This window comes from Falco peregrinus, chromosome 12 (assembly GCF_023634155.1).
Source record: "Falco peregrinus isolate bFalPer1 chromosome 12, bFalPer1.pri, whole genome shotgun sequence".
NCBI classification, from domain to species: domain Eukaryota; kingdom Metazoa; phylum Chordata; class Aves; order Falconiformes; family Falconidae; genus Falco; species Falco peregrinus.
This window is the reverse complement of record NC_073732.1, coordinates 2,583,178-2,611,142: the sequence shown is the minus strand read 5'-3', so window position 1 is coordinate 2,611,142 and position 27,965 is coordinate 2,583,178. Positions and strand designations below refer to the sequence as shown.

At 44.1% G+C, this 27,965-nt stretch overlaps 1 protein-coding gene across 1 annotated transcript; it reads right to left on the bottom strand.

The window, feature by feature from the left end:
- Positions 1-197: 197 nt before the first annotated feature.
- Positions 198-27,961, bottom strand: EHHADH (enoyl-CoA hydratase and 3-hydroxyacyl CoA dehydrogenase). Its single transcript, XM_055816727.1, has 7 exons — positions 27,823-27,961; positions 19,698-19,801; positions 18,779-18,951; positions 17,286-17,397; positions 16,867-16,971; positions 10,366-10,707; positions 198-2,629 (listed from the first exon to the last, which is right to left on the bottom strand). The coding sequence occupies exons 1-7, from the start codon at positions 27,894-27,896 to the stop codon at positions 1,359-1,361; spliced, it is 2,181 nt and encodes a 726-aa protein (XP_055672702.1). The 5' UTR covers positions 27,897-27,961; the 3' UTR covers positions 198-1,358.
- Positions 27,962-27,965: the final 4 nt, after the last annotated feature.

The window sequence follows — 27,965 nt, the reverse complement described above, 5'->3', positions numbered from 1 at the left end:
TGAAGGACAGGGGCAGATAAAGGGCAAAATAAGACATATTTAGGAAAAAAGCAGCATGCGGCCTTTTCAGACACAGACTTCTCCACAAACAGGAAAATTTATCTAATTCTAGCATGCAGAGAAGGGATTGAGAAAAAACAAAGAACAAGCACATTTTCTTTTTTCTGCTATCCCATATGATACCATATAATCTGCCATTAGATAATCAAAGCAGTTTTATTAAAATAAAAAGTAAAACTTAAGACATCCAATGTCCCTGAGAAGGAAACCCAGACCAACCTATTCCCTACACCAGACCAGAAGATACAATCACTAGACACAAGAAATGGGAGACTTTGGCCCAGAGCATCAAGCCTGGAGCAGGTTTGGTTCGCTCTCCCCTGCTCTGCTCTCTTCTAGAGATCTGCCACCTCCCTGCCTGCCTGTAGCTATGTTCCTGCCTGCACACATGCACTTCTCACTGTGCCCTCTGCTCGTCTGAAAACCCACTAAGTGCCAGTTTCAATCTAGTCGATTAGAGCATGTTGAGCCCCAAGACCTGGTAGCAGGCAAGGTAGGGGGTGTGACGGCGACACCCCCCCACACTTCATGATGCCAGAAGATGTTTCTACTTGGACAAAGCTGGGTGGGGATAATGGTAACGGAGGATAGCGTCTGGATGCAGAAGGCCAGTCATGAGCCAGCACTGCAGGGCAGGTTAGTCAGGTGGATGTATTTGTAGCTTTTGTGTCACTCATTAGAATCTTCTCTGCAGCAGGGAGGAGGGGCAGTACCAGCCCTGCCCCCCGCTGTCTGCTCATACCTGCCCTCTCCAATTCATTTGACTTTACCTCTGAAAGGTGCTGCACCCCTTGTGCCACCCCTCCCGAGTAGCAGGAAGGGAGCAGGCTCCAGCTGGCCGTCGTCGGGAGGGCCAGGGAGCCCAGTGGAGGTGGGCTGCACAGGAAAAGCCTGAACAAACTGGGAAATAGATTTTAAGGCAGGTCTGGTAGATCCAGCTGGTCTTGAGTGAATTGTGATCATCTCTCTGTTGGCCCCCACCATGATTTCCTTTGTGGGCTGTGGATGCTGCTCCTCCCTCCCACAAAGACAGACTGGAAGAGAAGTACAGCTGTGAAGATCTGAAGGCAGAGGTGATGGCCTTACACAGCAATGAGCAAAGGCGGCAGGGAAGGCTGGTGCTGGGAAGGAAGGGTGGTGATGGAAGTGGTTACTTGCAGCAAGGGGGGGACTGAGATCCATCATCAGCCAAAGTTATTCTCTGCAAAGGAAAGTCAGTGAGGAAAAGACAGCGCAATTACAGCATCTGTTTCATGAAATCAGCCTCCATTAAATGTATATAGCAGGCATCGGCGCAATCACAGCTTGTTGCTTGGCTGGCTGAGGTAGGACATCCACTCTTTGAGGGGCGGGTTCCCCATAGCTACCAGCTTTTTCAGAAAGGCACGGGGCTGTAGCCCCGGAACATCAGGGTGGGCCTCGGAGTATTTCTGCAGTTTAGCCAGAACACGAGGGAGCCCAACGGTGGAAGCATAGAACATGGGGCCACCCCTGTGCTTTGGCCACCCATAGCCATTGATGTAAATTACATCCAGGTGTTCTGAGCCTGATGCTATTCCCTCAGCCAGGATGTCAAACCCTTCGTTGATGAGGGAAAACAAGCACCGCTCCAGGATTTCCTCCTGATCTATAAAGCGGGTCTTGATGCGATGGGTGTCTCTGTACTGGGACAGAAAGCTGTGAAGCCATGGATCTGGCTTGGCTGTCCTGCCCCCAGCCTTCTCGTACTGGTACCATCCTTTCCCAGCTTTCTGGCCGAACCTGCCATTCTCACACAGAAGATCCGGCAGCGGACTGTAGCGATGGCCGTGCCGCTGGCGGGCTGGTGTTCCTGCAGGTAGCGAGGCCCCAGTGAGACCCTGCCCCTTTCGAGACCTCCAGCCCACATCCAGCCCAGCAAGATCAGACATTCGGAAAGGTCCTATCTTAAACCCAAAATCTTCAAGAACCTGATCTACTGCTTCTGGTCTGCTTCCTTCCTCTACAAGGAAAACTGCCTGTTGTACATATGGAAACATCATTCGATTCCCAACAAACCCAAAACAATTCCCTACCACCACTCCGACTTTTTTCAGTGCTTTGGCTAGCTGCATAGCAGTGGCAATGGCAGTGGCAGATGTGTGATGGCCATAGATTATTTCCAGTAGCCTCATCACATGAGCAGGGGCGAAAAAGTGTGTGCCAATGACCTGCTGCGGGTGGCTCGTGGCAGAAGCTATTTCATCGATGTCCAGGGCTGATGTGTTTGTACACAGAAAGGCCCCTGGCTTGCAGATTCTTGATAGCTTGTGGAATATTTCCTTCTTTAGTGCCATGTTCTCAAACACAGCTTCAATGACTAGATCTACATCACACAACACATCAAAGTCCACAGTGAACTGGAGACGTGCAGGGTTATGAAAATCCAGAGTCTGGGCACCCGGCTCCATTTTCATAGCCTCACGTTCCAAAAGGAGCATCACAGCTTTTCTTCCCGTGCTCAGATAATCCAGATCCTGCTCCAGGGCTACCACAGGTATGTTGGCTTTAACCAGAGAAGTCACAATGCCTCGGCCCATTGTTCCCAGCCCTAGGGATAAAAGTGAGACAGAATCAGAGACTATGAATAAAAAATGTTACAATTAATCACTTGATGGTAGCATTTCCTTTGTATCTGCAGGATAAAAAGTGGAAGCCTATGCAAAACGAGTGGTGCACAGACAGAAAAAAAGAACTGAAGACTGGGAAAAAGGAACTGAATTTCCTTTTTCAGTGAGCCTAAATGTTTGAAAAGCAGTAGCATAAAGGCAAGTTAATGTCCTCTCAAGCTTGCAAAATACCAGACCATGTCTTCTCCCTGCAAAATTTTATACCTACAGAAACCAGCATCACTTAAGAGTTAGAACATGGAGCTCAAAGACAGGAGATCCGAGTTTCAGCTTCAACCCTGTTACCAACTTCTAGCCGGCAGTTTCACAAGCAAGCTTCACCCTGAGGATACCAGTGCCTCTCTCTTCCTGTGAGATGGTCCTTTATGGGACTCACAGAATATTAGTGTAAGCAACAACACGTCACTCAGAGATTTTGACACCAGCAAAGCTCAGACAATTGGTTTCTCCCTCCTTCCAAGCTTCCTCTTCATCTCCCTCCTCTTCTCCCTCTGCACTTCACTGCGTAATCTTTGAAGCAAAGAAAATTCAGCTGCTATTTCTGTAAAGACTCTAGGACACTGATCTGCTCTAAACTTTACTTTGTCTCTAATGTCTTGTCTGTCTCTCACTGTCAGGTCAAACACAATGAAGCTAACACAGTGTTCTTAATCCAGATTTCAACATCTTCTATCTCCTTTTCAATCACTCTGGAACATCAGTGGCCTTTTGCTTGCTGTTTGCTCTTTATATCAGGCACCTCTGCCCACTGGGAACTGTTTAAGTCCTCCAACACAGGCCATGCCTAACTTCTGAAGATTCTCGAAGACACAGTCTTCCTTGTCTAAACACACAGTTAAAGCACTTGCTCAGGATTCCTGTAACTGAGCATCCATTCAAGCTGTATTTTTTTTCCCCAAGATCCGTAAATGCACTACTACCAGCTCATGCCCCCAGGAATATCAGTGTAGAGACTATTGGCTTGATCCCTTCCCTCCTTCTGAGCCCTTCCACCAGCTCTGCCCTCTATTACATTAAATGAAGCTGCACGCTTACACTTCCCTGGGATACACAACCCCACAGTACTTATCCTGCTCTCCCCGATGGAGGCTTTTCAGACTAAGTTAATACAAACCAGTAAGAGAAAGCCAGGACAATTTTACCAGCTTTAGAAGTGTGAAGCACTGAATGGGAGGATTATTAATATCCTAAATAAAGCAACAATCAAAGTACAGGTTTGTTATAATTCTGTAAAAATGATTTTTTTTTAATCCCAGTTTTACAAATGAAAGTCAGCTGAACAAATAAACAGCAACAAGGGGATTAAAAAATTTGTCTAAAGCAGCTTTGTAAAGAAAAGCTGAAATCATGTTATCATTTAAACAAGTTCCAACAACCAAGTTCAAATAAGGCAGTATGTTTTTTCCTGCAAGCTACAGACCCTTGGTTTAGTTCTATCCACCCTCAGCTTGTGTACACACAAGACATTTAAAACATTCCATGCTTAGCCACAAGAAGATAGTTTTTACAGGCATCACTATCTGGCAGCCTGCTTATATACCCCTACGCTCCCAAGCAAATGCTCTAGTTCCTTTCTAGGAAATTAGATTTGCTACTTCATAATCAAATACTACTAAAAACTAATCTGAAAATAAAACTAGAATAACATTAATCAGTTCTTAGTATTTCAGTGTCCATGGTTTGCTGCCTGAAAAACCCCAAACACAAATAGCTCCTCCCAGTGTGCTCAGTACTCAGAGCCTTGGATGTGGGAGCAGGTATGGTCAGAGACAGTTTCCCCCCGTCTTTGGTGAGCTACACAAACTGCTTTCTTCTTGGACAGTGCAGGACGGTAACTCAGCACCTCCTGTATACCCACCAAGCCCAGCCCCGTCTTTACGCCTCTCTTTAGACATCAAGCTGAAGCGTTTGCAGTTCAACATGGCTCCCTCTTGAAGTCTCTTCTTTCCCAGGATGGAGTCCTGGGGGTTCTCCCTAGAATTTCCAAGCTCTACTAAAGAAATAACATGCACATCCTGAGCCTTATTAACTCCTGTGCCTCTCAGTTTTGGCCTCATGACTGATATCTTAGCAGCTCTCTTGCCACATGAACACACCGCTTCTTCCTAAACCAAAACCTCTTCCACGAGCAGTGCTTCTCCAGCCCTCTTTCCAAGGGAATTTCTGCAGTGCTGTTAGCCAATTCCCCTGTTTGCTTTCATCCACATATAGTATGAGTACCCCCATCTCGGTTTTAGCCATCCCATGATAGACAGGCCTACACACTTGTAGCACTTCACTTTCTAGGCCATGGGAGTAGGCTTATAGATAAGATATGAGCTTGCCAAGCTTGTTTCTGACCTAGAAAAGCTGTCTCTCAACTTACTTCGTAACTCTTCAGTGGCCTGTATGAAATGATGTTCAATGAAGCTGGCAGAGACAGTAATGAAAGCCCCAAGGGTTTTGTTACGTTAGAGCTCGCATAGCATGACTCCCCTGGAAATATTTGCTAAAACTGGGCTGTAAAACTAAGGAGAGATTTGGCTGTCTAGCAGGGGAAGAAGAATTTTTGATGACTCCTCTTTTCAATAAAGCTGAATGATCTTGGGGAAGAGTATGTTAGAGCAGAAAGAAATGGAAGGGAATCATTGGGCTTTACATGCGTAGAAGGCTGTAGAAGAAAGAGAAAGAGAAATGTCACATGCTCAGCTCAGCTCACACAGACAAAAACACAGCTAGGAACTACTCCAGAATTTCTAATGTGTTCTGTTTTCTTCCTCAATAGTGATCTCACTTCCCAAAAACCATGAAAAAACCCCTGTATTCTTATCTTCCATGCTGGGGACAGTTTTCAGACCTGTGTTACCACCTGTAATGCCCAATGTGTATCTTTCAAAAGGGGACTGAAATCTGCTTCAGGAGAAAGAACTCTAGCCATCTTGCTTCTGGTCTTTTGTTGTGAAATGTAGCTTTGACACAGAAATAAAAATACACTTGAACCCATGTAATTTCAGGCCAAACATGGATATGACAAATCCATTTGTTGGGCAAGCTGAGTGAATAATGACTGTTAATTATTGATCTGTCACATGAGGTACTTAGAATATGAAAAACCATGCAAAATTAACTGAAGGACTTTAAAAACAAATTTCAAAGCAAATGAACTCAAAATATGTATGAAGTAACTCATGTACAGTCACACACACTAGAGAAACACAGATGAGTGGAAAATAATTCTGAACTATTATGAATACTTGGCCTTTAAACTGCCAGGCAATGGAAATAATACTTTATAGATTGGTAAAAATATGCAAAGACTGTTCCAGTTCCCTGTTAAAAAACAACAACGAGCAATTGGTGGTGGCAGACTGCTGCAGACTGGAGCTGCTGCTTTCTCTGTTTCAGGGTATTAATTTGAAGCAGAAATAATGTGATACTCGAGGCAAGCAGGGAGCTCTGGGAAGACTGCAGAAGGGACAGAGAAGAGCTCTTTTTTTGCATGACAAGGAACCAGAGAAAGTGGAGGGAGACGGGAGCCAAGAGTTCAGAACAAGCAGAAACAGATGAAATAGGTGACACTGCATGTGGCTGAAGACAGTCAAGGACAGCTAGGCCAAAAGCAGGAGGGATCCCACATGGCTGGGTGTTACCCACTTAACAGTCTTTCAGCGAGCAAACTGCAGACAAATGCAGCTGGTGGGAAGCCAGGAATGCAGAGGAATGGTTGCAGTTCACCAGCAATGCTATCTATCAAGCATGCCCACAAAAATGATAGATCAGCCTTGATGTTGAATCTACATTAAGACATGGTCAGCAAGAGACGTGCCAGCTCCCTTCAACAAGTTCCTGCTAATATTGGACAGACAGGGGAGCCACAAAGCAAGGCTCCGCTAGCATTCATGGCACTGCTTCCATACCCTAAAGATCCTCTGTCCCTTTGGAAGAGGTACTGAAGGAAGAGGAAGTCAGCGTGATCTTCTCAGTTGCTTCCCATCATGCAGTGATAAAAGATGTAAGCAGCAGCATACTGCAACATGATGTCCGTGTGTGGAACAGCACAGCACTGTCTATTGGAAAAGGGGGTCTGTGTGATTTCTGACCAGCCAAAATGGACACAACTTCTTGCTCTGACTGCCCTCCTCTCTGCAGTGAAAACAGAGAGGCCCTGGACCACCCAGGTAGACTTGATACTTACATGGATGAATAGCCCTATTTTAAAAGGTGTCAGTCCCTCAAAAATCACCCCTAAGATTTTGATTTCTAGTGCTGCAAGCAAGAATGTTCCTAAGACAAGAATGTGAAATTGTGAGCTACTGTACAGCACGGTACTGGCTGCAGAATGACTTTTTGCTACAGCAGCCTGAAAGAAATACAATTGTGTTGCCATATTCTATGCCTGTCTCTAATGGACTCACAATTTCACTGACATCAAAAGGCAAAATAGGAGACGAACCTTCCAGAGGAAGGAGAAAAACCACAGTGGGGTGGCGGAAAGAAATGATGGAAAGCAGTGATACTTCATACGGTGTGGATTCAGAGTTAAAAGGAGGTGATCAATCACCCCAAAATAGGAGATGTCACTTACCAAATTAAGTATAACATGAACAAGTAGCATAAACAAAGCAAGCCGTAACTGCAGGCTGTGGGGGCTGTATTGGTAGCAGCAGTGATCCAGAAAAGGCACTAGGAGGCTGGGCAAGTGTCAAGGCCCCGAGTGCGCTGATAAGTTTTAATGACCTTGACCAGCTACAGCTGGAGCTTCCACCCACATGCACTGCCCATGAGCCTTGAAGCCCATGGCCTTCAGACCTGGGTCTTCAGTTCCTTTCTAAGCTATGCTGGAGGAGTTCTGCTGTCTTACCGTGGCTGTGCCAGGCTATGGACACTGTTGATCCAGACCTCAGCCTGCAGACTGGCTTCCCAGCTTTACCTCAGACCTGCACCATCACGTGAACTTTGCTTTATCATCTGTACTTCTAGAAGATGCTGGCCATGATCTCTCTCTGGGTCTGCCCTGCTCGCCTTGCTCAGGTGGTAAACAATTGATACAGCAGTGGGTTGTGCTGCCATCCAGAGGGAGAAAGGGGTTGACAGGAACTTTACGAAATTCAGCAAGGGGAAGTGCTGTCCTGCACCTGGGGAGGAATAGCCCTATGCACCAGTATCTGCTGGGGCTGACTGGCTGGAAAGCAGCTCTGCAGAAAAGGATCTGGGGGTCCTAGTGGACACCAAGTTGGCTATGAGCAACACTATGACCTTTGTGGCAAAGGCAGCTAATGGTACGAGCCCTCTGGGCCGCATTAGGAGGAGTCTTGCGGGCAGGTTGAGGGAGGCCATCCTTCCCCTCTGCTTAGCACTGGTGAGACCGCGCCTGGAGGACTATGTTCAGTCCTGGGCTCCCCAGTACAAGGGTGATATGGAGCTGTAAGTGAGTTCAGTGAAGGGCCAATAAGACGATTATGGGACTGGAGTATGTCTCATGAGGAAAGGCTGAGAGAACTTTAACTCCACCCTAGAGAAGGCTGGGGGGGAGTCTCGCCAATATATTAAAATATCTGAGGGGAAGGTGTCAAGAAGATGGAGCCAGACTCTTTTCAGTGACCCCGGTAACAGGACCAGAGGCAATGGGCACAAACTGAAACATGTGAGGTTCCATCTGAACGTAAGAAACCACTTTTTTTTACTGTGGGGGTGACTGAGGGCTGGCACAGGTTGCCCAGGGAGGTTGTAGGGTTTTCATACTTGGAGATATCAAAAGCTGTCTGGACATGGTCCTGGGCAACAGGCTCTAGGTGACCCTGTTGGAGCAGGGGGGACAGACAAGATGATGTTCAGAGGTCCCTTCCAGCATCAAAGGTTCTGTGGGTCTGTCCCCATGGGAGGTGTTATTGCCATTGGCTCCTCATCACTGCAGTGCAGCTGCTCCCTGCCAGTGCATAATTAACAGAATGTGTTGAACATGGCTAATACGAAAGTTGCCTGTTACCTTGAGCATACTAAGTAGGAGCAAGGAAGAAACATCTTGGTATCTGGTCTTAACGCAATTGTTCTTGGAATACTGTTCCCACACCAGTTATGCATGCTTTATGAAGTGTTGAAAATGAAGTGTTGAAAAATCAGGGGAAGTTCACAGTCGTGAAAATGACCAGTGTGACAGATCGTGCTCTGCTGCAAAAGTATCTAAGTGCTTAGTTTGTTCATTCTGCAAAAAGTCTGGGTTAACTTGGGCATTGTCTGTAACCAGCTACGCAAACACTGAAATGTGGGGGTAGAGGCTGGAGCAATCAGAATTCAGAACCCTGTCTGGAGATGAGGCGCAAATACTTAATCCAATGGATGGCGAGATGCAGCCCAGCCAGTTCAGTTTGGAAATAAGATACAAATTGTTTCTACTATAAACTTTCAAACAGAGATTGCTTTTATCTTTAGAATTCCCTCTAGGTCAGTTACAGCACCAAAATAGGCAGATCAGATCTAAACAGCCCTTCTGGCTAAACTGTCACTGCAATTGGAACTTTGCAAGTGTATTATTCTGGCGTGGTTTATCAGTATGTAGCAAATAATGCCCATTCTAGTTACCTGATCATTCCTATAAAACTTCAACACAAGCCTTTCCTGCCAAAAAACATACTGCAGGACTGACCTGTCTGGGACTGCACGTGTCCAAAGTACTGTGCTTTTCAAATCACATGATAAACTTGGCAATAATTAATGCCTTTTTACCTGAAAGCTATTAACAGCCACGGATTTTCCTCACAAGGTTTGTGGACCAATGTTTAAAAACTGTTTTCATTGAAAATATGGTGTGGCAGCTAATGAAGAGAAGGGAACTTCCAAAAAAAAAGTCTTTCTATGGCCTGCAATGAGTTTTCAGACAGTTCATGCTGCAGAGTGTAAGAGGCCTGAGAAGTACCCAGGAAAAAGCAGTGCTGACCTGGTGAGCTTTCTCTGAAACAGAATGGATGTTTTCAGGCTGCTCCATTACTTGTCTAACCATTTTTTGAGTGCTACTTTCAACAGGGAGAGCTGAAAGATACTTTTTTTTTTTTTTTTTTTAAATCTCAGCAGTGCATCAAAGGTTTTATTTAAATTGCTCTTATAAAAAATTAATGAAGGCATTATCTTGCTGGGCTACAAAATGGCAGGAGTGGATCCCAGTGAGATGAAATCTTCTTAAAATACAGCTGTCAAAACATTTCTGTATTAATATATCCCTCAGTAACTCTGTGCGCATGCACTTGCAGTACAGAACCAGACCAGGAGGAGGAGAATTTCATGCAAACCTGCTTATAATATGGAACAAAGCCAGGACTCAACACAGCAGTATTTAAAAGCGAACAGACTGCTTATGGTCCACAGATTAAGCTGCCTCTGAAGTGAGAAGCAGCTATTCTTCCAAAGAAAGAGGTAGCATCAGGTAACAGTCTAGTGGGATGTGATTTGCCATCTGAATTTATGAGCTCACCAATGCAGTGACAACTTCCCTCCTTGCATGTCTCCTATGGGTGTGGAGTATCTTCACCTGTGATGGGTATCAGTGACTTTGGCCAGTGACTGCTAGGGAATCTCACTTCAGCCTTCTGCCACCAGTAAAGCCCAGTTACTCTAATCCCACTCCCTTTCAGCTCTGCTGTTAGCTGTGCAGTCAGCAACCACACCAGCTTTTTCATTCCCTTACCTATCACAGCTGCTTTGCGGATGGGCTGAGGGGAAGCACTTTTCCATGAAGCTCCACTGGGTGTTGTCCACTTCTGTGTTGCTCTCTCTGCGAAGAAAGCATACTGCAGTGCTTGGGCCTGGCCTGAAGTCAGCAGGACATTGAACAGCTCTCGCTCCTTCCGGACTCCATCTACAAAAGGCTGCTCTGTGGCAGCTTTGACTGCCTGGAAGCACAGCTCTGGAGCCAAGCACCCATGGGCCTGTTTCTTCACCTTCACAAGAGCCTTGCTGAGAAATGCTTCCATGTTGGGTAGTTTTGGGATTGGCTTCAGGCTGAGCCTGCGAGGTCCCAGTGGCTGGCCTGGGGGTAGAAAAACAGTTACAGAACAAAGCACGCACATCTGGAAGACTACAGATTTTCACCCCTTTCTACAGAGACTGGGAAGGCAGTCTACCTCTTTTTCTTGTAAGCTCACTGTATTAGGGCTTGCACGGCACAGTGATCTGGGTCTAGAACTAAAGTGTCCAACATTTCTCTTTAGCTTTCTGTTTGCTCTGACAATTAACATTTTTCAAGTCCCTTCTCAGACTTCAAAAAAGCAAAATTTCAATTTCAAAGTAATTATCTCCTTTTTCTCAGCCACACAAGTTCCAGCTGCCACATTCATATGGCTCTTTCTGCAAGCTTCAGTACTAAAGTTTTCTTCCAGCATTGTTTACTACTCAGTGCCTGGTCAACCTGGCTAGCCAGATGCATTCCAGCCAGGGTCCTGACCCAGGCATTTATAAAAGACTGGGAAATACACCTTGGCTTCAATTGTTCCCTGGCAGCAGGAATCCCTCTCTTTACTTTGGGACTAAGCAAGAGGACAGTTCACCCAGCATGTCTTGGGAAGCAAATGAATAATAAAAGGAGAGTTCATGCTTCTGTGTCAGCACGGGGTGAATCAAGCAGCCACACAAATATGTGAAGCTCATTACAGACAGAGGTTGCTATGGCGATACCTAGAAATTATTTTAATTGAGAGAAGTTAGTTACATTTCAGATGCCAAAATCCTCTCCATCCTCTTCAGAAGTACAAACCTTGGCACCTGCTAGGAGATCTCTGATCTGCCCATACTCAGGCTGTTCCTATGCTCTTAATGGCAGCTTCCCTCACTAAAGACCGTGCAGGAACAAGATCAGAAATTCAGGATGTATCCCCTTAATATTCCAACATTTTTGCAAAATGCAAAAAACCCTTTTATCATCATAGCCACGTCCTGATCGTTAACTAACTGCGTAGCAGTGTTCCTGCACTGACTGCTGCGGTGTAGTTCCCAGACGCACCTAGGACTGCCACCAAAGAAGGGTGGTGGGTGGGACCCCTCTAATGAGAACCTTATGCTGAGAAGCTCTCTGGTATACAGTCTCGTTGCCCTAACTTCTCTTATACGAGCTCTGCCACAGAAGCACGCTTCCTTCAGAGGTGGTATATTGCATGCAGCTCCCCTTTTTTCTTCCTGTTGCCTGAGTTAGGAAAGTGCCAGTGCATCAGCAGAAGACTCAGGAGCAGGAAATCATACACGGGATGCTGAAGAGCGGGAATAATGGCAGCACTGCAATCATGGCTGCCCAAAGAACATGTCCTGTCTCTAGGTCTTCCTCCAAGACTGAGCAATGTTTAAGTTTCCAGGGCAAGTTAAGATACTGATTTCCTGAAATAATGGTCTTCAGAGCTCAGGCTTTTTAATTAAGCCTTTTAGAGAGCACAAAAAGATGAACGCTCACTGTGTAAGTAGCTTCCCTTATAATCAGAGTTCATAAAAATGTTTTCACATTGACAGTGAATATAGTCTGTATCTGCCAGTACTGCAGGATATAGTCAGGATAATGTTCCTTTTTTTTTAGAATCCTTTGTTTCTCCTGTAAATCTATGTTTCTAACCCAGAAATGCTCTCTATCCCCAGTCCTTTATTTAGGACTTAAGTAGTGGGTTTCATTTCGTCACAAGAGGAAACCTCAGGTTTGTCCCAGAAAGCAGATCTGATGGCTGGAAGGTCACTTAAGACTAGGCAGATCCAGGGCCTTCATAAGACATCTCTGAAATGGAAAGGACTGGTAAAAAAGGAGTACTACTGGGAGCCTTTAAGCTTTGTCTTCAGATAGCAAATAGTACTTGTAAGCACAACTACTGATAGGGGACATGAGACAGTTCCTCAGAGTAAGAGAGACAAGTAACTCTCTTCAGGGTCCTGTAGCAAAACTTATTTAGCTGCAAGCTAAATAGGTTTTGCTAAGTATTTCTGCTGCATCTCCATGTAATGTCTTTGCGTCTGCAATGCTACTAGGAATCAAGGGCATATTTATGAACAGGAAAAAAATTATCTGATTCCGAACCTGGGAAGAAGATATCATTGTGGGACACCTGCCGCTTAATTTCTGAAATCAAAGCAGTAGGAACATGATGAACAGTATCAGACATCAGTGCTGCAGGGAAAAGTGTCATCCATGCACAGAAGCCAGCAGAGATACCTGCATTGTTTTACTAGGTTTTTAGTCCAGTTGGCACAAAGGGCAGATCGAGTCTGTAACATTCCTGGCAGCAAAACCAACATGTAAGCATGAAGTATCAAATATTGTGCTATTTAAAGGAAAAACAAAATAAATCATCCCAGAGTTGCAAACCCTCGGGATATTACAGGACTCGATATGCAAAAGGCAGGGCTAGCCTAACAGTCTTCCTGGTGCTATGAGCTGCTTGTGAATTTTTGAGAAACAAAGCTGAAATGGGCCCCCTGCTCCTCAGGCTTGCCTGAGACAAGTCCAGTCTGTCAGACCTTTCACAAACTCGGGTTGCGTCAAAGGGGCACTCTGCTAGACCTTCTGCCTAAAGGAGACGGCAGCCAGAATTGTGAGCCCTGGAGAGATTGAAATGTCTTTTATTGTACATCTTCCCAGAGATGATGCACTAAAGGCCCTTGCAACTATAACTGAAAGCCTTTCTCCAGCAGTCTCCATTTAAAGTGTGCAATTACCTAGCAGCAGTATCTGCTACTCCTTTGGGTCTTATGAGACTCAGAAGAAACACGTGCTTCCTCCACAGTTACTCCTAGTGGCTTACAGTCAGAAGCTCATAATCATCTTTCCACGCAGAGTTTAATACCTGGGGGGCCTGAGCTAGTCTAAACAGAACTGATTTTCCTGGGGTTTTCAGTGCAAGCCATTGACACTTCTGTGTTACGATACATTAAGATAATAATGGTCAATCAGTAGATGTTGTCAGAAAGCAAGGGATGATTATATATGAAGAGAGAGCTTCAAAGAAGTCTGCTGTGCAGAGGATCAGCAGCCGTGTTCTCCTCCAGCTGAGGAAGACTACAGCAGGCCAGCAAGAGGTGGCCAGTATAAGCTGCAGGCTACTGCCTACCACAAGCAATTCCAGCAATTTTTCAATTTTGTGTTGCCATCAGGTGGACACATTATGTAATGCAGCTTCGAATCAGTGCAGTGATTCTCAAGCACATTTACTGAAAGAACATTCTCCTTGTCTCCAAGGCTTTAGCTCCTGTCTATTTCTTCTAAAAAATGCCTTCAAAAGTGAAGACATTTTCTTTCACCTGAAGAGGCCAGTTTACCCGAAGAAGGTGAGGAACATACACTCACTTCCTATCTGCAATATATAATTACTGGTTTTCAATGAAAAATTAAACTTAGAATCAGTAGTTGTTTCTGTATTCCTACAACCACTTATTCAGGACTGTTTCAGAACTCCTTTTGAAGGTGTTCTTCGTTAAGAACAATCCATAAAAATGTATGGGTGAAGATGTCTTCCCAGCATACCTAGCATAAAGGTAGCTCGGTCAACTGCATATCGAAACAATAAGCAAGGACCTTTGTTTCACTAAGGCCAGCCATTTGAGACTGATCTTGCCATGAGATTCCACAGCTCCAGCACTGAGAAAGCTTTAGAAGAAAATAATTTCTGAAGATTCTTTGAGACTTACTTTGCAGTACAGCCTTCCCATGAATAGAAATTCCACCAGTGACAAAACTAGTTATTTAGCCAAACTGCTGCGTAAGAAGGCAGCAGTTGTTAGCCTCATGTTGGTTTTTTTTTTTTTAAATCTCATCAGAAACAAAACGCTGCATGCCATCCAAAGACAATGGACTTCTGTGATGGATTTTTTTGTGCAATTCTGCTTCTGGTTTTATAAAGATTTTCTGAAAAATGTTAACTGAAAACAGATCCCAATATGAACAAAAACCAGACCAGCTATGCAAGACTGCCATCTCTTCTGCAGCCCTGAGTTAGTGCTTGATGTAGAGAAATAAAAGTGCTGGTTTGCCTTTGTGTGGCAGCGGAATTATATTAACTTTAGGCAAAGGCCAAAGTCAGGAACAACTCAAAAGGAACATATGGACTCTGGGTACACCATTCTTTCAAATTACCAGGTAACCTGAGGCTAAATCGTGCATCAGAACTTTTCATGGTCTTCTGCAAGGTTTAATGAGAAATTTTCCAAGCAGGAAAGAAAAAAAGATTAGCTGACTTGCCAGTATTTTCACTGTTAAAGCACATGCTTTAAATGCCAATAAAGCTCTTGGAAAGATTAAAGTCCTGTTGGAGTTGGTATATAGTGTGATGTGAAACACCTTCAATGACATTACTCATTTTTACTGGAGTAACTCAAACCAGCAATAAACAGATAGAAAATCTACCAGCAATAATGAGTAAGACTGGGAGAGGTTACCTGCTGAACATCCAGCTAGAATCCTAGTATGCTTGTATGATTCTCAAAAAAATTTTTCTTGGTAGGGACAATTTCCAGTGAAGATGGAGTTACAGAAGAGGAATTTGCCACTAGTGGTAGCGGACGCAAGTTTCAGAAAGCAAGCTACACCAAGGAACAGTGTTCTCACTTCATTCCTGAGGTTCTCCTCTAAGGTCAAGCTGACTTTCACACTTGTCAACCACTGCACAATGGCTTATTCTGTCACAGAATAAGCAAGCGTATAAATATCTAAATTGCACCCAATTTCACATAGTATTTGTTGAAATCCAGAATTCTTGCTGGTTTGCCAGTTCTAGCAACATACCTATTACTTGTTTATGATACACTGCTGCTGCCATCAGTAGTGGTATAGATCTTATGCAGGGCATCACTTAAGAAGCCCAGCGGGTACATCAAAGGGAACGCTGTTTCTTGGGTTAATTTGCCTAGAAGAATAGTAATAGTTCACTGCTCTCCCAACAGATGGAGAAACAGAGTTCTCAATCAAAACTGACAAAATCAGTGAACCGAAGTATTTTTGTTTTTCTTAGAAGCAATAGTGAAATACATCACCCATGTCTTTCTAAAGATTTATATTTAAATAGTCTGATTACATATACGGAAAGAGAAAAGAGGACTGCCTGTCATCAATTCTGCACTAAAAATGAAGCTCAAAAGTATCATAAGATGAATACAGTGAGAAGGAAGGGCATCTCTTACAGAAAACCTGGCCAGAGAACACCCTTTTGCACCTATCTGGTAAATCTCAAGTTGTAGGGAAGTATATAAGATACTGATCTTTAAGAATAGCCCATTCACTGAACTATCTTAAAAACATGGTGCACTGTCTTCTAGAACAAAGCTAAGGCTGCTTCAGCTCCTAGAACAGAAGTACTCCTACAGAGAAGAAAGGGCTTGTTTGTAGTGAGGAGAACTGCAGGGGCAAAAGCACACCCCCCAGCTTGGAAAAGCATTGCCTATAAAGCCCATGTGATCAAAGCAGAAAGGGGTTTTGCATCCTTGCATGCATCTCACTGGGACAGAGCTCCAGAGTAAATCCTGATGGAAGTGAATGGTCTGTTTCCAAAAGTACAAGGAGGTTAGTAGTGGAAAAATATCCTGTTTTCTCTCAAGGCAATACTCCTCATGCTGCACAAGGAATGTTCCTCTTCCTGTGTTAGTTCCAGTGAATTTGATTTTGTTATTTCTAAAGTGTGTGTAGGGAAAGTCTCTCCACATCCCTCCCATTTCCGCAGGCCATTTTCTTACACAGCAGCTAAAAGGTTAGGGGCAGAGTCACTTACAGGCTCACAATCAACAAGCTGGGCTAAGGATGTGCCAGCCTCTGCACTAGAGGGAGAAAGTTATTTTTGATCAGCCATTATCGATGGTGCAACCAGAGTACATGCAATACCAGCTGGGATCCAAAGCTATATATGGAAAGAGCACATACTCCCCAAAATCAGCAGAATGCAGCAGCCCAGAGAAGCATATGAGTTTGGATACATAATTAAGAAGCAGGAGGACTTAATATGTAACTGTTCTCCAAAACCTCACTTGAATTTCTGCAGCTCTGCAGCATCTGATTTTTTCACTTCAGACAACAGAAGTGAAATTCTTCTGCAATTAATTCTATCTTACATGGATGCCAAAACTCAATGAATGGAGCATATAAATGGAACAAACTGGTGGGCTTTGTTCTGACTCTCTTCAGCCCTGAAACATCACCCATTATTTCTTGGCATTGCTACAATTCTTTCCTCACCAATCACTTTGTTTGCCAAGCGAATTGCTGCCTCAACTGTGTTTTCTTCCACAACTTCATCAACCAAGCCCAACTTCAGTGCTTCAGTTGCTGGAATGTGCTTTCCTGTGATAAAAAGAGAAATAAGACTACACTGGGGCATGATGAGCAATTTCATTCCTTTCCATCTGATCAAATGACTTGTGTTGACATGGCTTCAAATATGAGGCATGCTTGTTATCAGGTACATAAAATGGTTAACTACATGCCTCAGAAGCACCTATGTCCCTTTCTTAGCCCATCATCAGTGGAAGCAAGCTGAATTCCAACCCAAGCCAGCTACACAGGTAAAAGAAATTCATGTTTCTTAGACTAAGCTGGTGGCAAGACTCGGTACCATATTCCTGTATACGGAGCAAGGCCAAAGCACAGTACTTGACCTGTAGTGATTATATCCAGAGCAGCTGGTACCCCAATCAGTCTGGGTAGTCGCTGAGTGCCTTCAGCACCTGGAAGTAACCCAATGGTGACCTCTGGAAAACCCATCTGTGCCTAAAATGAAGTCAAATTCAAAACCAAACCTGATTAGAAAGAATGATAATTACAAACTGAGCAGAATAAAGACAAGCAGACGTAATTCACCCATTGCTACTCTAGGAAGCATAGAAACTTCATCCTTACTTTTTGCCACGTAAGACATTTAAGTCAAAAGCCCACTCAAGCATTTCAAGAACTTGAGTACAAATGAACAGGAAAAACATCACTTTCAGTGGGTGATGTATGCTAGCACAGCACTGGAGGAGAGCTGTGGGGCCAACAGCATCCCCCAGACTGACACATGTATAAACTAATTCTATCAAGCAGTTGTTACTAAATGCTGCAGGGCACTGTGACTTAACTGTTACCTCCCTATTCTAAGTCTTGGAAGTTCAGTAAAAGAAAATTGGTACTGAACTCTTCCCTAATCTTCCTTCAAATGGCTCTTGGTGCACTTGACATTTAGCAGGGTTACGGCAGAGAAGCCAGGGGCAGCAGGAAAGGGAGTCTTGTCTTCTTTTAAAAATCTGTATGGATTTTGTTGCCTCATTTAAAAAAAAATCAGTTTGCACATTTCCCATTGAGCTCTTAAGAGATATGAAGTCACTTTAAGACCACTACTTATGGCACCCACCTTAGGTGGCATATAGGGTGATGTAGAATACCTCTTTATGCAGTTACAGCAACCCACACTGTCATGGAGAAACAGTGATTCATGCTGCAAAAGTGAGGGGATGGCCCTATCAGTGAAGAGTCCCTGTAAGGAGACCAGGTACTGCTAAAAGGTAGTTCAGCTTTCCTGAATCTTTAAGGGAATTCAAGAAAAAAAACCCAGATGACTCCTTAAAAGACTCTTAAAGCTATCTTTTGGTCAGACTGCTCCTTGAGGACCCAGAGCTCATGGGAAATTAAACCATAAATGCTCCATGCTAGCTGAGTTTCAACTACCTATTGAAACTAGGTCACTAGCAGAAAATTCACAGGGCTGGGGAAAAAGGGGAAAAAAAGAGAGAAAGTCACGGCATGAGCCAGTAAAATACAGCCACCTACATGAGAATATAGACAATGACTACTGAGAACTAGGGCAAATTAACACTCCATTACTGAAATTTGTATGCAGCCATCTATTTTACTGGTTATAAATCAATTTTATATTTAGAAATTACTTGAAATTACTTGTTTAGTATGACTTATGAAAGCATGTCAAGGATGGTATGGTAGGTGAAGAATGTCTAGACACACAGACTTGTATCCTATAGCTATAAAGCCTTCTTTCTCTGGTCAGATGATCCCAGGAGACGCATGCTGTCCTACTGCTGTTCAGGAGCAGTCTCCCGCCCTGTCCATGGCCATATGTACATGGCTCCTGGCCACTCTAGTTTGCAGTGTGTGTTACCTTCACATGTGCAATCCGATAGTGACAGCCAAGTGCCACCTCCAGGCCTCCTCCTAAGGCAACACCTTCAATGGCAGCCACCACAGGCTTCTCGCTTCTTTCTATGAGAGAGACAATGGGGCCCAAAGCAATACCACGTGTCTTTGGAGAAGAAAACCCTCGAATGTCAGCTCCTGAGTTAGCAAAAAGAGATCGACAGGAATTAGTGGGCAAGGCAGTGATTGGAATAATTCTTCCCTCTGTGCCACTGAACATAGCTGCTCACAGATGATCAAGTCCTTGCAGAGCATGCTGCTGGCAGGAGAATGGTTAACAGGAATCAACCCCTTTTGGGACCATCTTCAAGAAACCTTTGCTCCTTGAGCCTATTCAGAGAGCTCAGGGGAAGGTTATGAACAAAAATACATAGTAACTGTAATGATCATGCAGTTGCTACAGAAATTTGCACACATCCTTGGTGTAATAAAAAAAAAAGTTGTGTCTAGAATAGTTAAATGGAACTTACTACTAACAAGCAATGTACAGCTCCACAGAAATTCCCTAGCTTCCCAGGTTTCTACAACTAGCAATCTGTTATTACCACCGCTGCCCAACCCTGGGTACATTTCATATACTAGACCAGCTGACAGTCCAGAGATTTTAAACAAACAAAGCTATGGAGAGTAAGGAGGCACCAGCACATTAGGGGATGAGCAGCTGTCCCTCATTTCAGCATGAACATACCAGCTTATTTCTGGCCTGGACAGTCCAGCTCGTCATGTGCCCCATGTCAGTTGTGGCACAGCAGAATAGAAAAACCCACTGTCTTGTGGCCATTTCCAGCCAAATCAGCAGTGTTGTGAGGCAGAGAATCTTCAGATGTGTGGGTGGACAGAATTTCCTCTTTTTCTCAGGCTGTGTTGGATGAAAAAGGTCTTACCTGCACTGAATTTCCCATTTTCACCACAAATCGTAACAGCTTTCACTGAAGGATCTGCATGTGCTCTCTTCAGTCCATTTTCTAACTCCTGGAGAACAGTCAAACTGGAATAAATTAAGAGATTCAGTGAGTAAAAATCAACTACATTACCCTTCCAAGAGCTCTGTGTTATAAACACCAGGTGTCCCAGGGAAAATGTGCAGTGTGTCCAAGGAGGTCTCTCCCCTAGTTTGCCTTCTGCCACAGCCTCTCTGGGTGAATCCTTTTATTAGTCTCCCCCTTAATGCAAGGGCAAGCACCAAACTCCAACACGCTTGTGACTGCTGCTCTGTCATTCACTTCCTGGAGAGTCAGCTTCTGGCTATGACTTTGCTGTTTCCAAAGCAAGCAGCACAGGGAAATGTTCTTTTGAAAATGTCTTTATGAATTAAACATTCAGATTTTCAGGAAAACAGTTTAGCATAATTTAAAAGTAATTAATGCTAAACCCCTGACAATCTAAGAACTTTTTTAATAGAAAGGAGCTCCAGGGATAAAAAGCTGTCTTTCAAACACCTGACACATGGTTGATGCTGTACTAACAATTATAATGCTCTCACCTTGCAAAGATCTGTATACAGGTCCAGACTTAAACCCATGTAGGATCCTATCAAACTGAATTTGGGCCTAAAACACTACACAGAATGTCTTCTTTCGTGTCATCTGAACACATTTCCACAGACACAAGCAGTAAATGTGGCCAGCAATGAATTAAGAAAGAACTTCAAAATTAAACAGTGGAAGTATAAATAGCATTTTTACAAATCAGATATTTAAAAAAATCTGACCTGACTGTATGCCCACTTTGCATTTGAAGCTTAAATTATATAAAGATGTTAATTTATATAAGCGTGTGTGTATGGATGGATATGGAGAGTATAGTCTGTTTTAGAAGACAGTGACAACAAAGAAGATGGTAGGTAAAAATAGAAGCATTAACATCTAACGCATTATTAATAGAAATATTAACACAAAAGGTGTGTATACATAATTTACATACTAAAATATATTCATATGCACACGTTTGTAAATATATAAGTGCATATACAGTTTGTAAGAGAGACTTTTCTGTGTGCATACACACTACATATGTAGATATGCCTCTGCTTTAGAACACTGAGCCACAAGCAGTTGGAGGCTGGAGGAATACTCAGAGAAGTATCGCACGTGCTCGCCCAGTCCTTTATAAATACAGCTTCTGTTCCCAGACCTTCCCCAAACTGTAAGCCCCGTTTCACATGTAAGCTTGGTGGCTGATGAAGTGGGAGCAGAACTTTGTTGATGCCTAGTTGAGAGGAGTGTGGATTAAAAAGAACTGACAGAAAGGCTTGATGCATACTCAGTTTGTGCACATTTTTCAGTGTATTTGAGGGTATTTAATCTAAAAAGGAAGCTTGTCAAAAACTATATAATTTATGTGCAGTGCTTCTAGGCGTGTCCAGGGTGAGTGATCACGTATTTATAGAAGCTTTAGAAACAGCTTGCAGCATTGAAGTGGAAATCCATAGACTGAAAAGGAAAAAAAACGTGGGGAGCCCAAGAATTTTCCTGTAAGTCAGGTGTGCAAAGTCCTGCCAGCCAATCTCTGCATATTCCTCTTTCAAAATCAGAAATTAAGAGAAGGTTAATTTTATATATTTATATATATATATAAAAATATAAATATTAGCAAAGTCTGTTAATCAGGGGGCTCTCTAGGGGGGTCTCCAGGGCCTGCTGTATCCTGGATAGGGCCATGCTACACAGAAGGATCAGTGGGAGCCCTGAGACCTGGCAACCAGAGCGTGAGAGAAGTGTTATTTTTGGAGAGAGAACAGCGGTTATGTACCAATTGCCTCACCCAGACATCAAAGACAGATCTGAAATCTGGTGTTAGTAATGGTTCTGAAAGCTGAAAATTAAAATGAAAATAATTTGCCCATGACAAAGAAAAACTATTACGTGACTTGGTAAAGGTCCTTCCAGTGCAGCAGAATACGAAAGCCTTTCCAATGTAAAAAAATGGTTTCATATTCTGTGGGAAAAAATACATATTAAAACCTAAGGTTTTTTTATCTCACTCCCTTTAGAAAACCAAGTGCTGTGGCTGCTGCTATTTGAGGAGGACCCACGGGCTGCGCCCAATGCTCGTTGCTCTTAGAGGTCTGATTTTGGATCAGTAGAGAGCCAGGCCACAGAAATACCAAACTCACCGAGCAGCTGGAAGATTAAAGGGAAAACCGTTATGAAATGTCCTTACACTTTACAAATCATGGTGCAAAGAGGGTGAAAAAGTATGTACTGGGATTCCAAACAAATGTTAGATTACTGACTTGGAAATATTGTATAGAAAAATGCCACAATTCTCTCAGGAACAGAGAAGAAGCAATCAAAGCACTTCAGTGTCTGTTGCAGACACATGATCAGCAGATGCAAAATGCCCATACAAAAGGTCTATCTGCATTAAAGTTCAGGATTTTATGTCAGAAATTAGTTACAAGCCCTTAGCACTTACAACAACATACTCCTACCAGAAGAAAAATTAGTCGTCAAGGCTGCCACAAAATAACAGTTCAATACCTACATGACCTGTATTAACCCAACAGAACTATTTTTGCCAGAGAATAACCTGACCCTGTACTTGCATAAATATTTCTTCTCCCTCCATACAACTTTTTCCAAGTGGAATTTTTTTTGTGGGACAAAAAGGAAGAAACATCAGACTTTTTGCAGTTTCTTGTTCTCTGAAGATGGAGCAATACGTTTGCCTCAGGATATGTCACAGTCCAACACACAGGCTGCACTGCTTTGTACCTCACTTTATAACTGGTACTAAAAGATGTACTTTTTGATGAAAGCGTCATAGTAAAATGTATGACAGTAAAACTATGAAAATACTCAAGAGTATCACAGCTTCGAACAGCTACAGCATGAAAGAAACAAAAAGTCACCATAATTTGCATAAGTATTTCAGTACTGTGACAGCATCATTCATTTACCAGTAACAATGCAAAAATTCACTCCGTGCATTCCAATCAACGATTAATCCACGCTATGTAGTCAGCTCCACCATGTATACTATTTTGACTGCAAGAAAAATTATTCTTCCAAGATGATTCATTATAACAGGTTTCAGAAACACACAGCAGGTGCTGTTAAAGAACATGTGTGCACCAAGGTAAGAGAACATCCTTGTAGGTGACCACATAGGGTTATTTTTGTTTTCCATAAAACTCATTGCAGTCATGATGTGCTGGATTTGTAACAAGGTTTTATCATTTATCTCAATAATTTCAGAACTTAGTGAGGGTTTGTGAGCGTGACCTTCTTTCATTTAAAAAAAGCCAAAAAACACAACTTAGAGGCATCCTGAAAATTTTCTTAGCCACCTTTAAAGAAGTGAGATTCTAATCCAACAGTAGAAAATGCTGTTTATGGGAAACATGCAGGACTGGTCCTTTACCCTTGCACTGCCCCCAGCATCCACAATCCCTGCATTGGGGGTGCTGCTATGTATGTCTACACACATTCTTTTTAGCATCCCTTACACACCTGCTGTCCCTGAATTTGCCTAATCCCTTTCTGGTTCTGCTGATCCATCTGCCTCCACAGGCTCCTGTGGCAGCAAGCTCTGCATTATCTGTTTTAAAACAATGTCCTACTAGTTTAATCAAATGCCCCTAGTTCAACTGCTGTAGGATTTGGTAAAGGGTTATGCCTTTAATTTATTTGCTTTCTTTATGATTTTGTAAACCTTGACCTTATTCTCCCACAGACTTTTCCTCTCCAAACTGATGACACTCAGCTTTTTCAGTCCGCTTTCTTAACGCAGTGCACCATCCATTGGATTATTTCTGTTGTCCCTTTCTGGATTGTCCTTTTATCCTTCTGCAAATGCAAAATCCAGAACTACACATAACAATTAAAATGTTTTGTATTGCAGAAAAGGGATGCCCTCTGCTCTGTTCTCAACTTACAACCTGACAGTACCCAATATTCTGTGGGCTTTTTGGGCTGTCCCAGCACACTGAGCTGTTGATTTCACAGAACTGTCAAAGGTAAGGATCTCTTCCTTGAGCTGCAACTGCCAGTTTTGAGCTTGGCATCCTGTAAGCTTGACCTGGGTTGTATTTTTTATTTAAAGACCTTTTTGCTACTGTTTTTTAGCATGCCTTGATCCACTCTTTATATTTTTTTAGTCTTAATTTCCAGTTTACATCTCTCCTGTCATGCTTTATTGGCTTTCTTGTTCTCTTCATTTGGCTAAGTTTCCCACTTCTTAAAAAATCAAACTTTCCCCTTAGCCTTCTTAGCTTTCTCATCAAGACATGCAGGGCTTTTACTGGATCACTTGCTGGCTGAACAGTTTACCTGGGCTTCTAATAAATTTAAAAAAACAAAAATCCCAAACCCAAACAACAATCCAGCAGCCTCCGCCCTTGTTGCAGTCTTCTTGTCTTTCGGATAGATTCTTGCACCGTTTTTTGTTGGAACTAACTGCTGAGTATTTAAAGCAGTCATTATTACTATATTATTATTATTATTATTATTATTATTATTATTATTATTATTAATGATAATAATAATAATTCCCTTCTTAAAATTGAGTACTCATGTGCTGGATTTACCTGGTCTGCTCTCTCTTGCCTCGGTGGCAGATCCAGCTGTGTAGTTGTTACTGTCACACAGCAGCTAATACAGCTTGAACAGAGTCATGCACATAAATTAAGGCCAAATCCAGAACGGCATCCTTTCTGTAGGGTTTTAGAATAGTTGTTTAAGGAAGACAGGAGATAATTATAGCATCCCAGAAATTTTTTTCTGCATCTCATCCTGATGAGGTGCTGATCCAGTCCAACACAGGTAATCACGCTCTCCCTTCATTGGTAGCTATCTGAAGTTGCAGCTTCTCTAATCTCCTTTGCATTTTGATTGTTAGGCTGATTGGGGGTCAGAAGGACAATCCCATCAGCCAGGAAGAGCCTTTTCCAATCATTACTGTTAGGCTGTTATCCTTTATATAATCCCACACGCACACTCCCCTACTCCATGTCCTACCCTACCATCCCTGGGGCTTTTCTGCACTTGTCAGCTCAAATGCTGAAATACTCTTCCACATCTTTCTTAATTTTCACTGCCAGTAGCCTGCCTTTGCTTATAAGGTGTGGCTGGTCCTTTCTCTTACAAATCTTGTCTGCTCCCCAAAACCTCCCAGTTCTTTGTATATCTAAATCTCTTCCCTCTGTGTCATGGACTGATAAATACAGATCTCTGAATAGTAAACTTCTGCAAACCAGGAAAGAAAACCCCAAACAAATCAAATTTGGCACACGCCACTTCTGCTGGTGGGAAGATTGGCTTAAAGGGGAATCTGTGTGGGAACCAAATTTGCAGCCAGAATCACAGGTCAGCCTATATTCCTCAGGAAAGCACTGCCTGGGAGGTACTTGCACAGCAGTGGATGGCGTCAGACAGGAGAAAGTAAATTCCTACCCACCAGTGGCTTCTAAAGTGCTAATGGCCAGTGCGATGGCCTGGGAGCTGAGGAAATGGTGAGGCTGGAACAGAGCAGCAAAAACTCACCAGTCTTTTAAAAAGCATCTGTGCCTGCTGTGAAATTAAATTTTCAGAATTGCAGGACATGGCTTCTGTCTGTAACTTTCACGGCCTGCTATTGCCTATGTAGTCAAACATTTCTAACAGCAATCACAAACCTGCTCCCCTACGACCCAGCATACATAGTATGCAGAAGCAGAAGGAACACAGAAGGATCAGAGTACACTCTACCTTTCCTAGCTATAGCCAGGTCACAGCTAAAACCCACCCAATGGCAAGTATGTGATAATTATGGATCCCTTCTAAAACCGGCATTATTACCCTGGCATGCAATCAAAGGCCACAGGCATGTCTTAAGTTATAGATTCATGGGAGCTTAACTGATTTAAATCCATGCTGTGCCACTTCCCATCCTTCTCCACTTAACTCCTAGTCTGTCTCTTGTGCCAGCAGTGCTCTTTGTGCAATTGCACAAGGAGCTGACACAGAGAGTGAGGCTGGCTGAAAAAGAGAAGCCAAACCAACCAGCTGGTGTTTGGTCACATTTGCACCCTGAGCTGGTTTTCTGCCAGTCACAGGAGCACCCATGCTAGCAGAGCAGAAGCTGTGAGGAACCATGGCCAGGATCACAGCAGTCCCATCTTAGGTTGTGTTACGGTGCTACGGAGCTCGTCACAAGGGAATGAGCCTGCTCGGATCTCTGAGGGTCCTTTGTGCTGTGGGGCTGTCCGTGCACAGGAGCTTGGCCAGCACAATACACCTGTGGGGGAGTGAGGATACAGCACTCAAAGGAGACAGCCTTTTTAATGGATCTAAAGTCTACCAGGGTCTTCCTTCTCCCTCCTGGGGCTGGGGGACGGGACCTCGACCGCACCGTCTGTTACCCTCGGTTTGTCAGAACTGCGCCCTGCTGTGAGGGCACTGAGGGCAGAGTAAACGGGTAGAGAGGCAGGGCCTGTCCTGAAGAGGCTGTTGTGCAAGTGCATGCAGTTGTGGTTCTGAAGGCAGAAGGCAACTTTGGGTTTTCTCAAGGACTTCTCAAAAGAGGCAGAGTTAAGGTTCCTTAAGGACGTATCTTTAGCTCTGCATTTTGTACTTTTCATGGTAAGGATGGGAAGTTTACTGCAGGCATAGCCTGGAAGTTTTATTAGGCTGGCCTTCGGCACAGGAGGTCTGAGGGATGTCTTGCACCCTACAGTTCTGGGAGTCCTACACGGCCAGTTCATCTAATCTCATCAAGTCACTCCAAGTTTGTTTTCTCATAATTGTCTGGGCATGTGAAAACGATCTTACTCCACTTTTAAACGTGTTGCAACAAAAGAGTGAGCACTGCCAGTTACTGCAGAGCTGCAGTTTGCCTTACAGTATATAGTTTGCTACAGAAAAGCAGCATGTTGCATTTCCTATTCATGTTCTTACTTGTCTCTTTCAGCCTCTTTTTTAACAAACTTCTGATTTACAAGTCAAGCGTAACTGTAGTGGGTCTGTCAGGCTTGTGAACACACATTGAATAGACACTGGTCACTGTCACAGAACAGCTCTTAAACTACAGCTGCTTGAAAAGGGTCTGTGTGCTACTCAGAACTGAAGGAACTAAAATACACACCTTACAATAAATTATGTAAAGCCAAAAAGCACGTATATCCTTTTCAAGACACATGAAAAACTAAAATTTCAGAGGCTCCCACAGACTGGCATTTGACTTTGTTTTTCACTGGCTCATCTTTTGAGCTCGCCTGGGGCCTTTTTTGACCAAGATCAGTATTTAAAGGTCAATCCCTTAATCATTTTTAAAAGGCAAATGGACTGCCTTCACTTCTGACGGCCCCTGGCTGTGGTTTAATCCCAGTGCCAGCTCCGCTTGCTGAGCCACGTCTGCCACGCACACAGCCCTTTGCCCTGGCCCCAGCGCTCGCCTGGCTGGCACGGGGACAGGGACAGGGACAGGGACAGGCATGTCCCGCTGGACGGGCAGCTAAAGCAGCAGCACATCTGAGGGGAAAAGCTAGTTTCCACCTGCGAGATCTGCAGGAACCCCCGGTGCGGCAGCTGAACTGGCGCTGCCTGCAGTCCCTTGCTGGAAGCGTCAGCTCGATGTTTTATGACTGGAAGGTGATGAGAAACACCTCAAGTTTTTAATCAGCTTTCAGGGGAGATGGCAGAAAGTACAAAGAGCCTGACAGCTCTCCCGCGAGACCACTCCATTGTAATATATGGATATATGGATAACTTACAATCCAGAAATTATAATAAAGAGCAGAAGTCATGGAAAAGTTCAGCATGTTTCTCGCGAGGGGAGATCTAAGCGCTCTCCGAAGGGGCGGATCGGGCTGAGGTGGGCGCCCCGGCGGTGCTGGGCGAAGCCCCCGCTGAGGCTCTCAGGGGCCGCCCGCCCCGCGGCCAGGAGGGGCCTCACACGGGTACGGAGCGGGGGGACTGAGGTGAAAGGGGGGGGAATGGGGCAGTCCCCCACCCCGCTCACCGAGGAGGGCGAGCGCCAGGGAGCGCGCGGGGGCGGCCGCCACGCGAAATGGCGGGTGCCCGCCGTTACCTCAGCGCGTTGACCGGCGGGTTGCGGAGCCGGATGACGGCCACGGCGGCGGCGCCCCTCGCGTACTGCGCCATGCCGAGCGCCCGCCGCTGTCCCCGCCGCCCCGGCCCCGGGCCCGCCCGCAGCCCGGCCCTGGCGGGGCG

Excerpts from the sequence above, each read along its gene's own strand:
- EHHADH (XM_055816727.1), bottom strand. The coding sequence starts at position 27,896 with ATGGCGCAGTACGCGAGGGGCGCCGCCGCCGTGGCCGTCATCCGGCTC. Across the intron at positions 19,802-27,822 it reads CCGCCGGTCAACGCGCTGAG|TTTGACTGTTCTCCAGGAGT; the intron begins GTAACGGCGGGC and ends AATTTATTCCAG. Across the intron at positions 10,708-16,866 it reads CTTGGCAAACAAAGTGATTG|GCCAGCCACTGGGACCTCGC; the intron begins GTGAGGAAAGAA and ends TTCTACCCCCAG.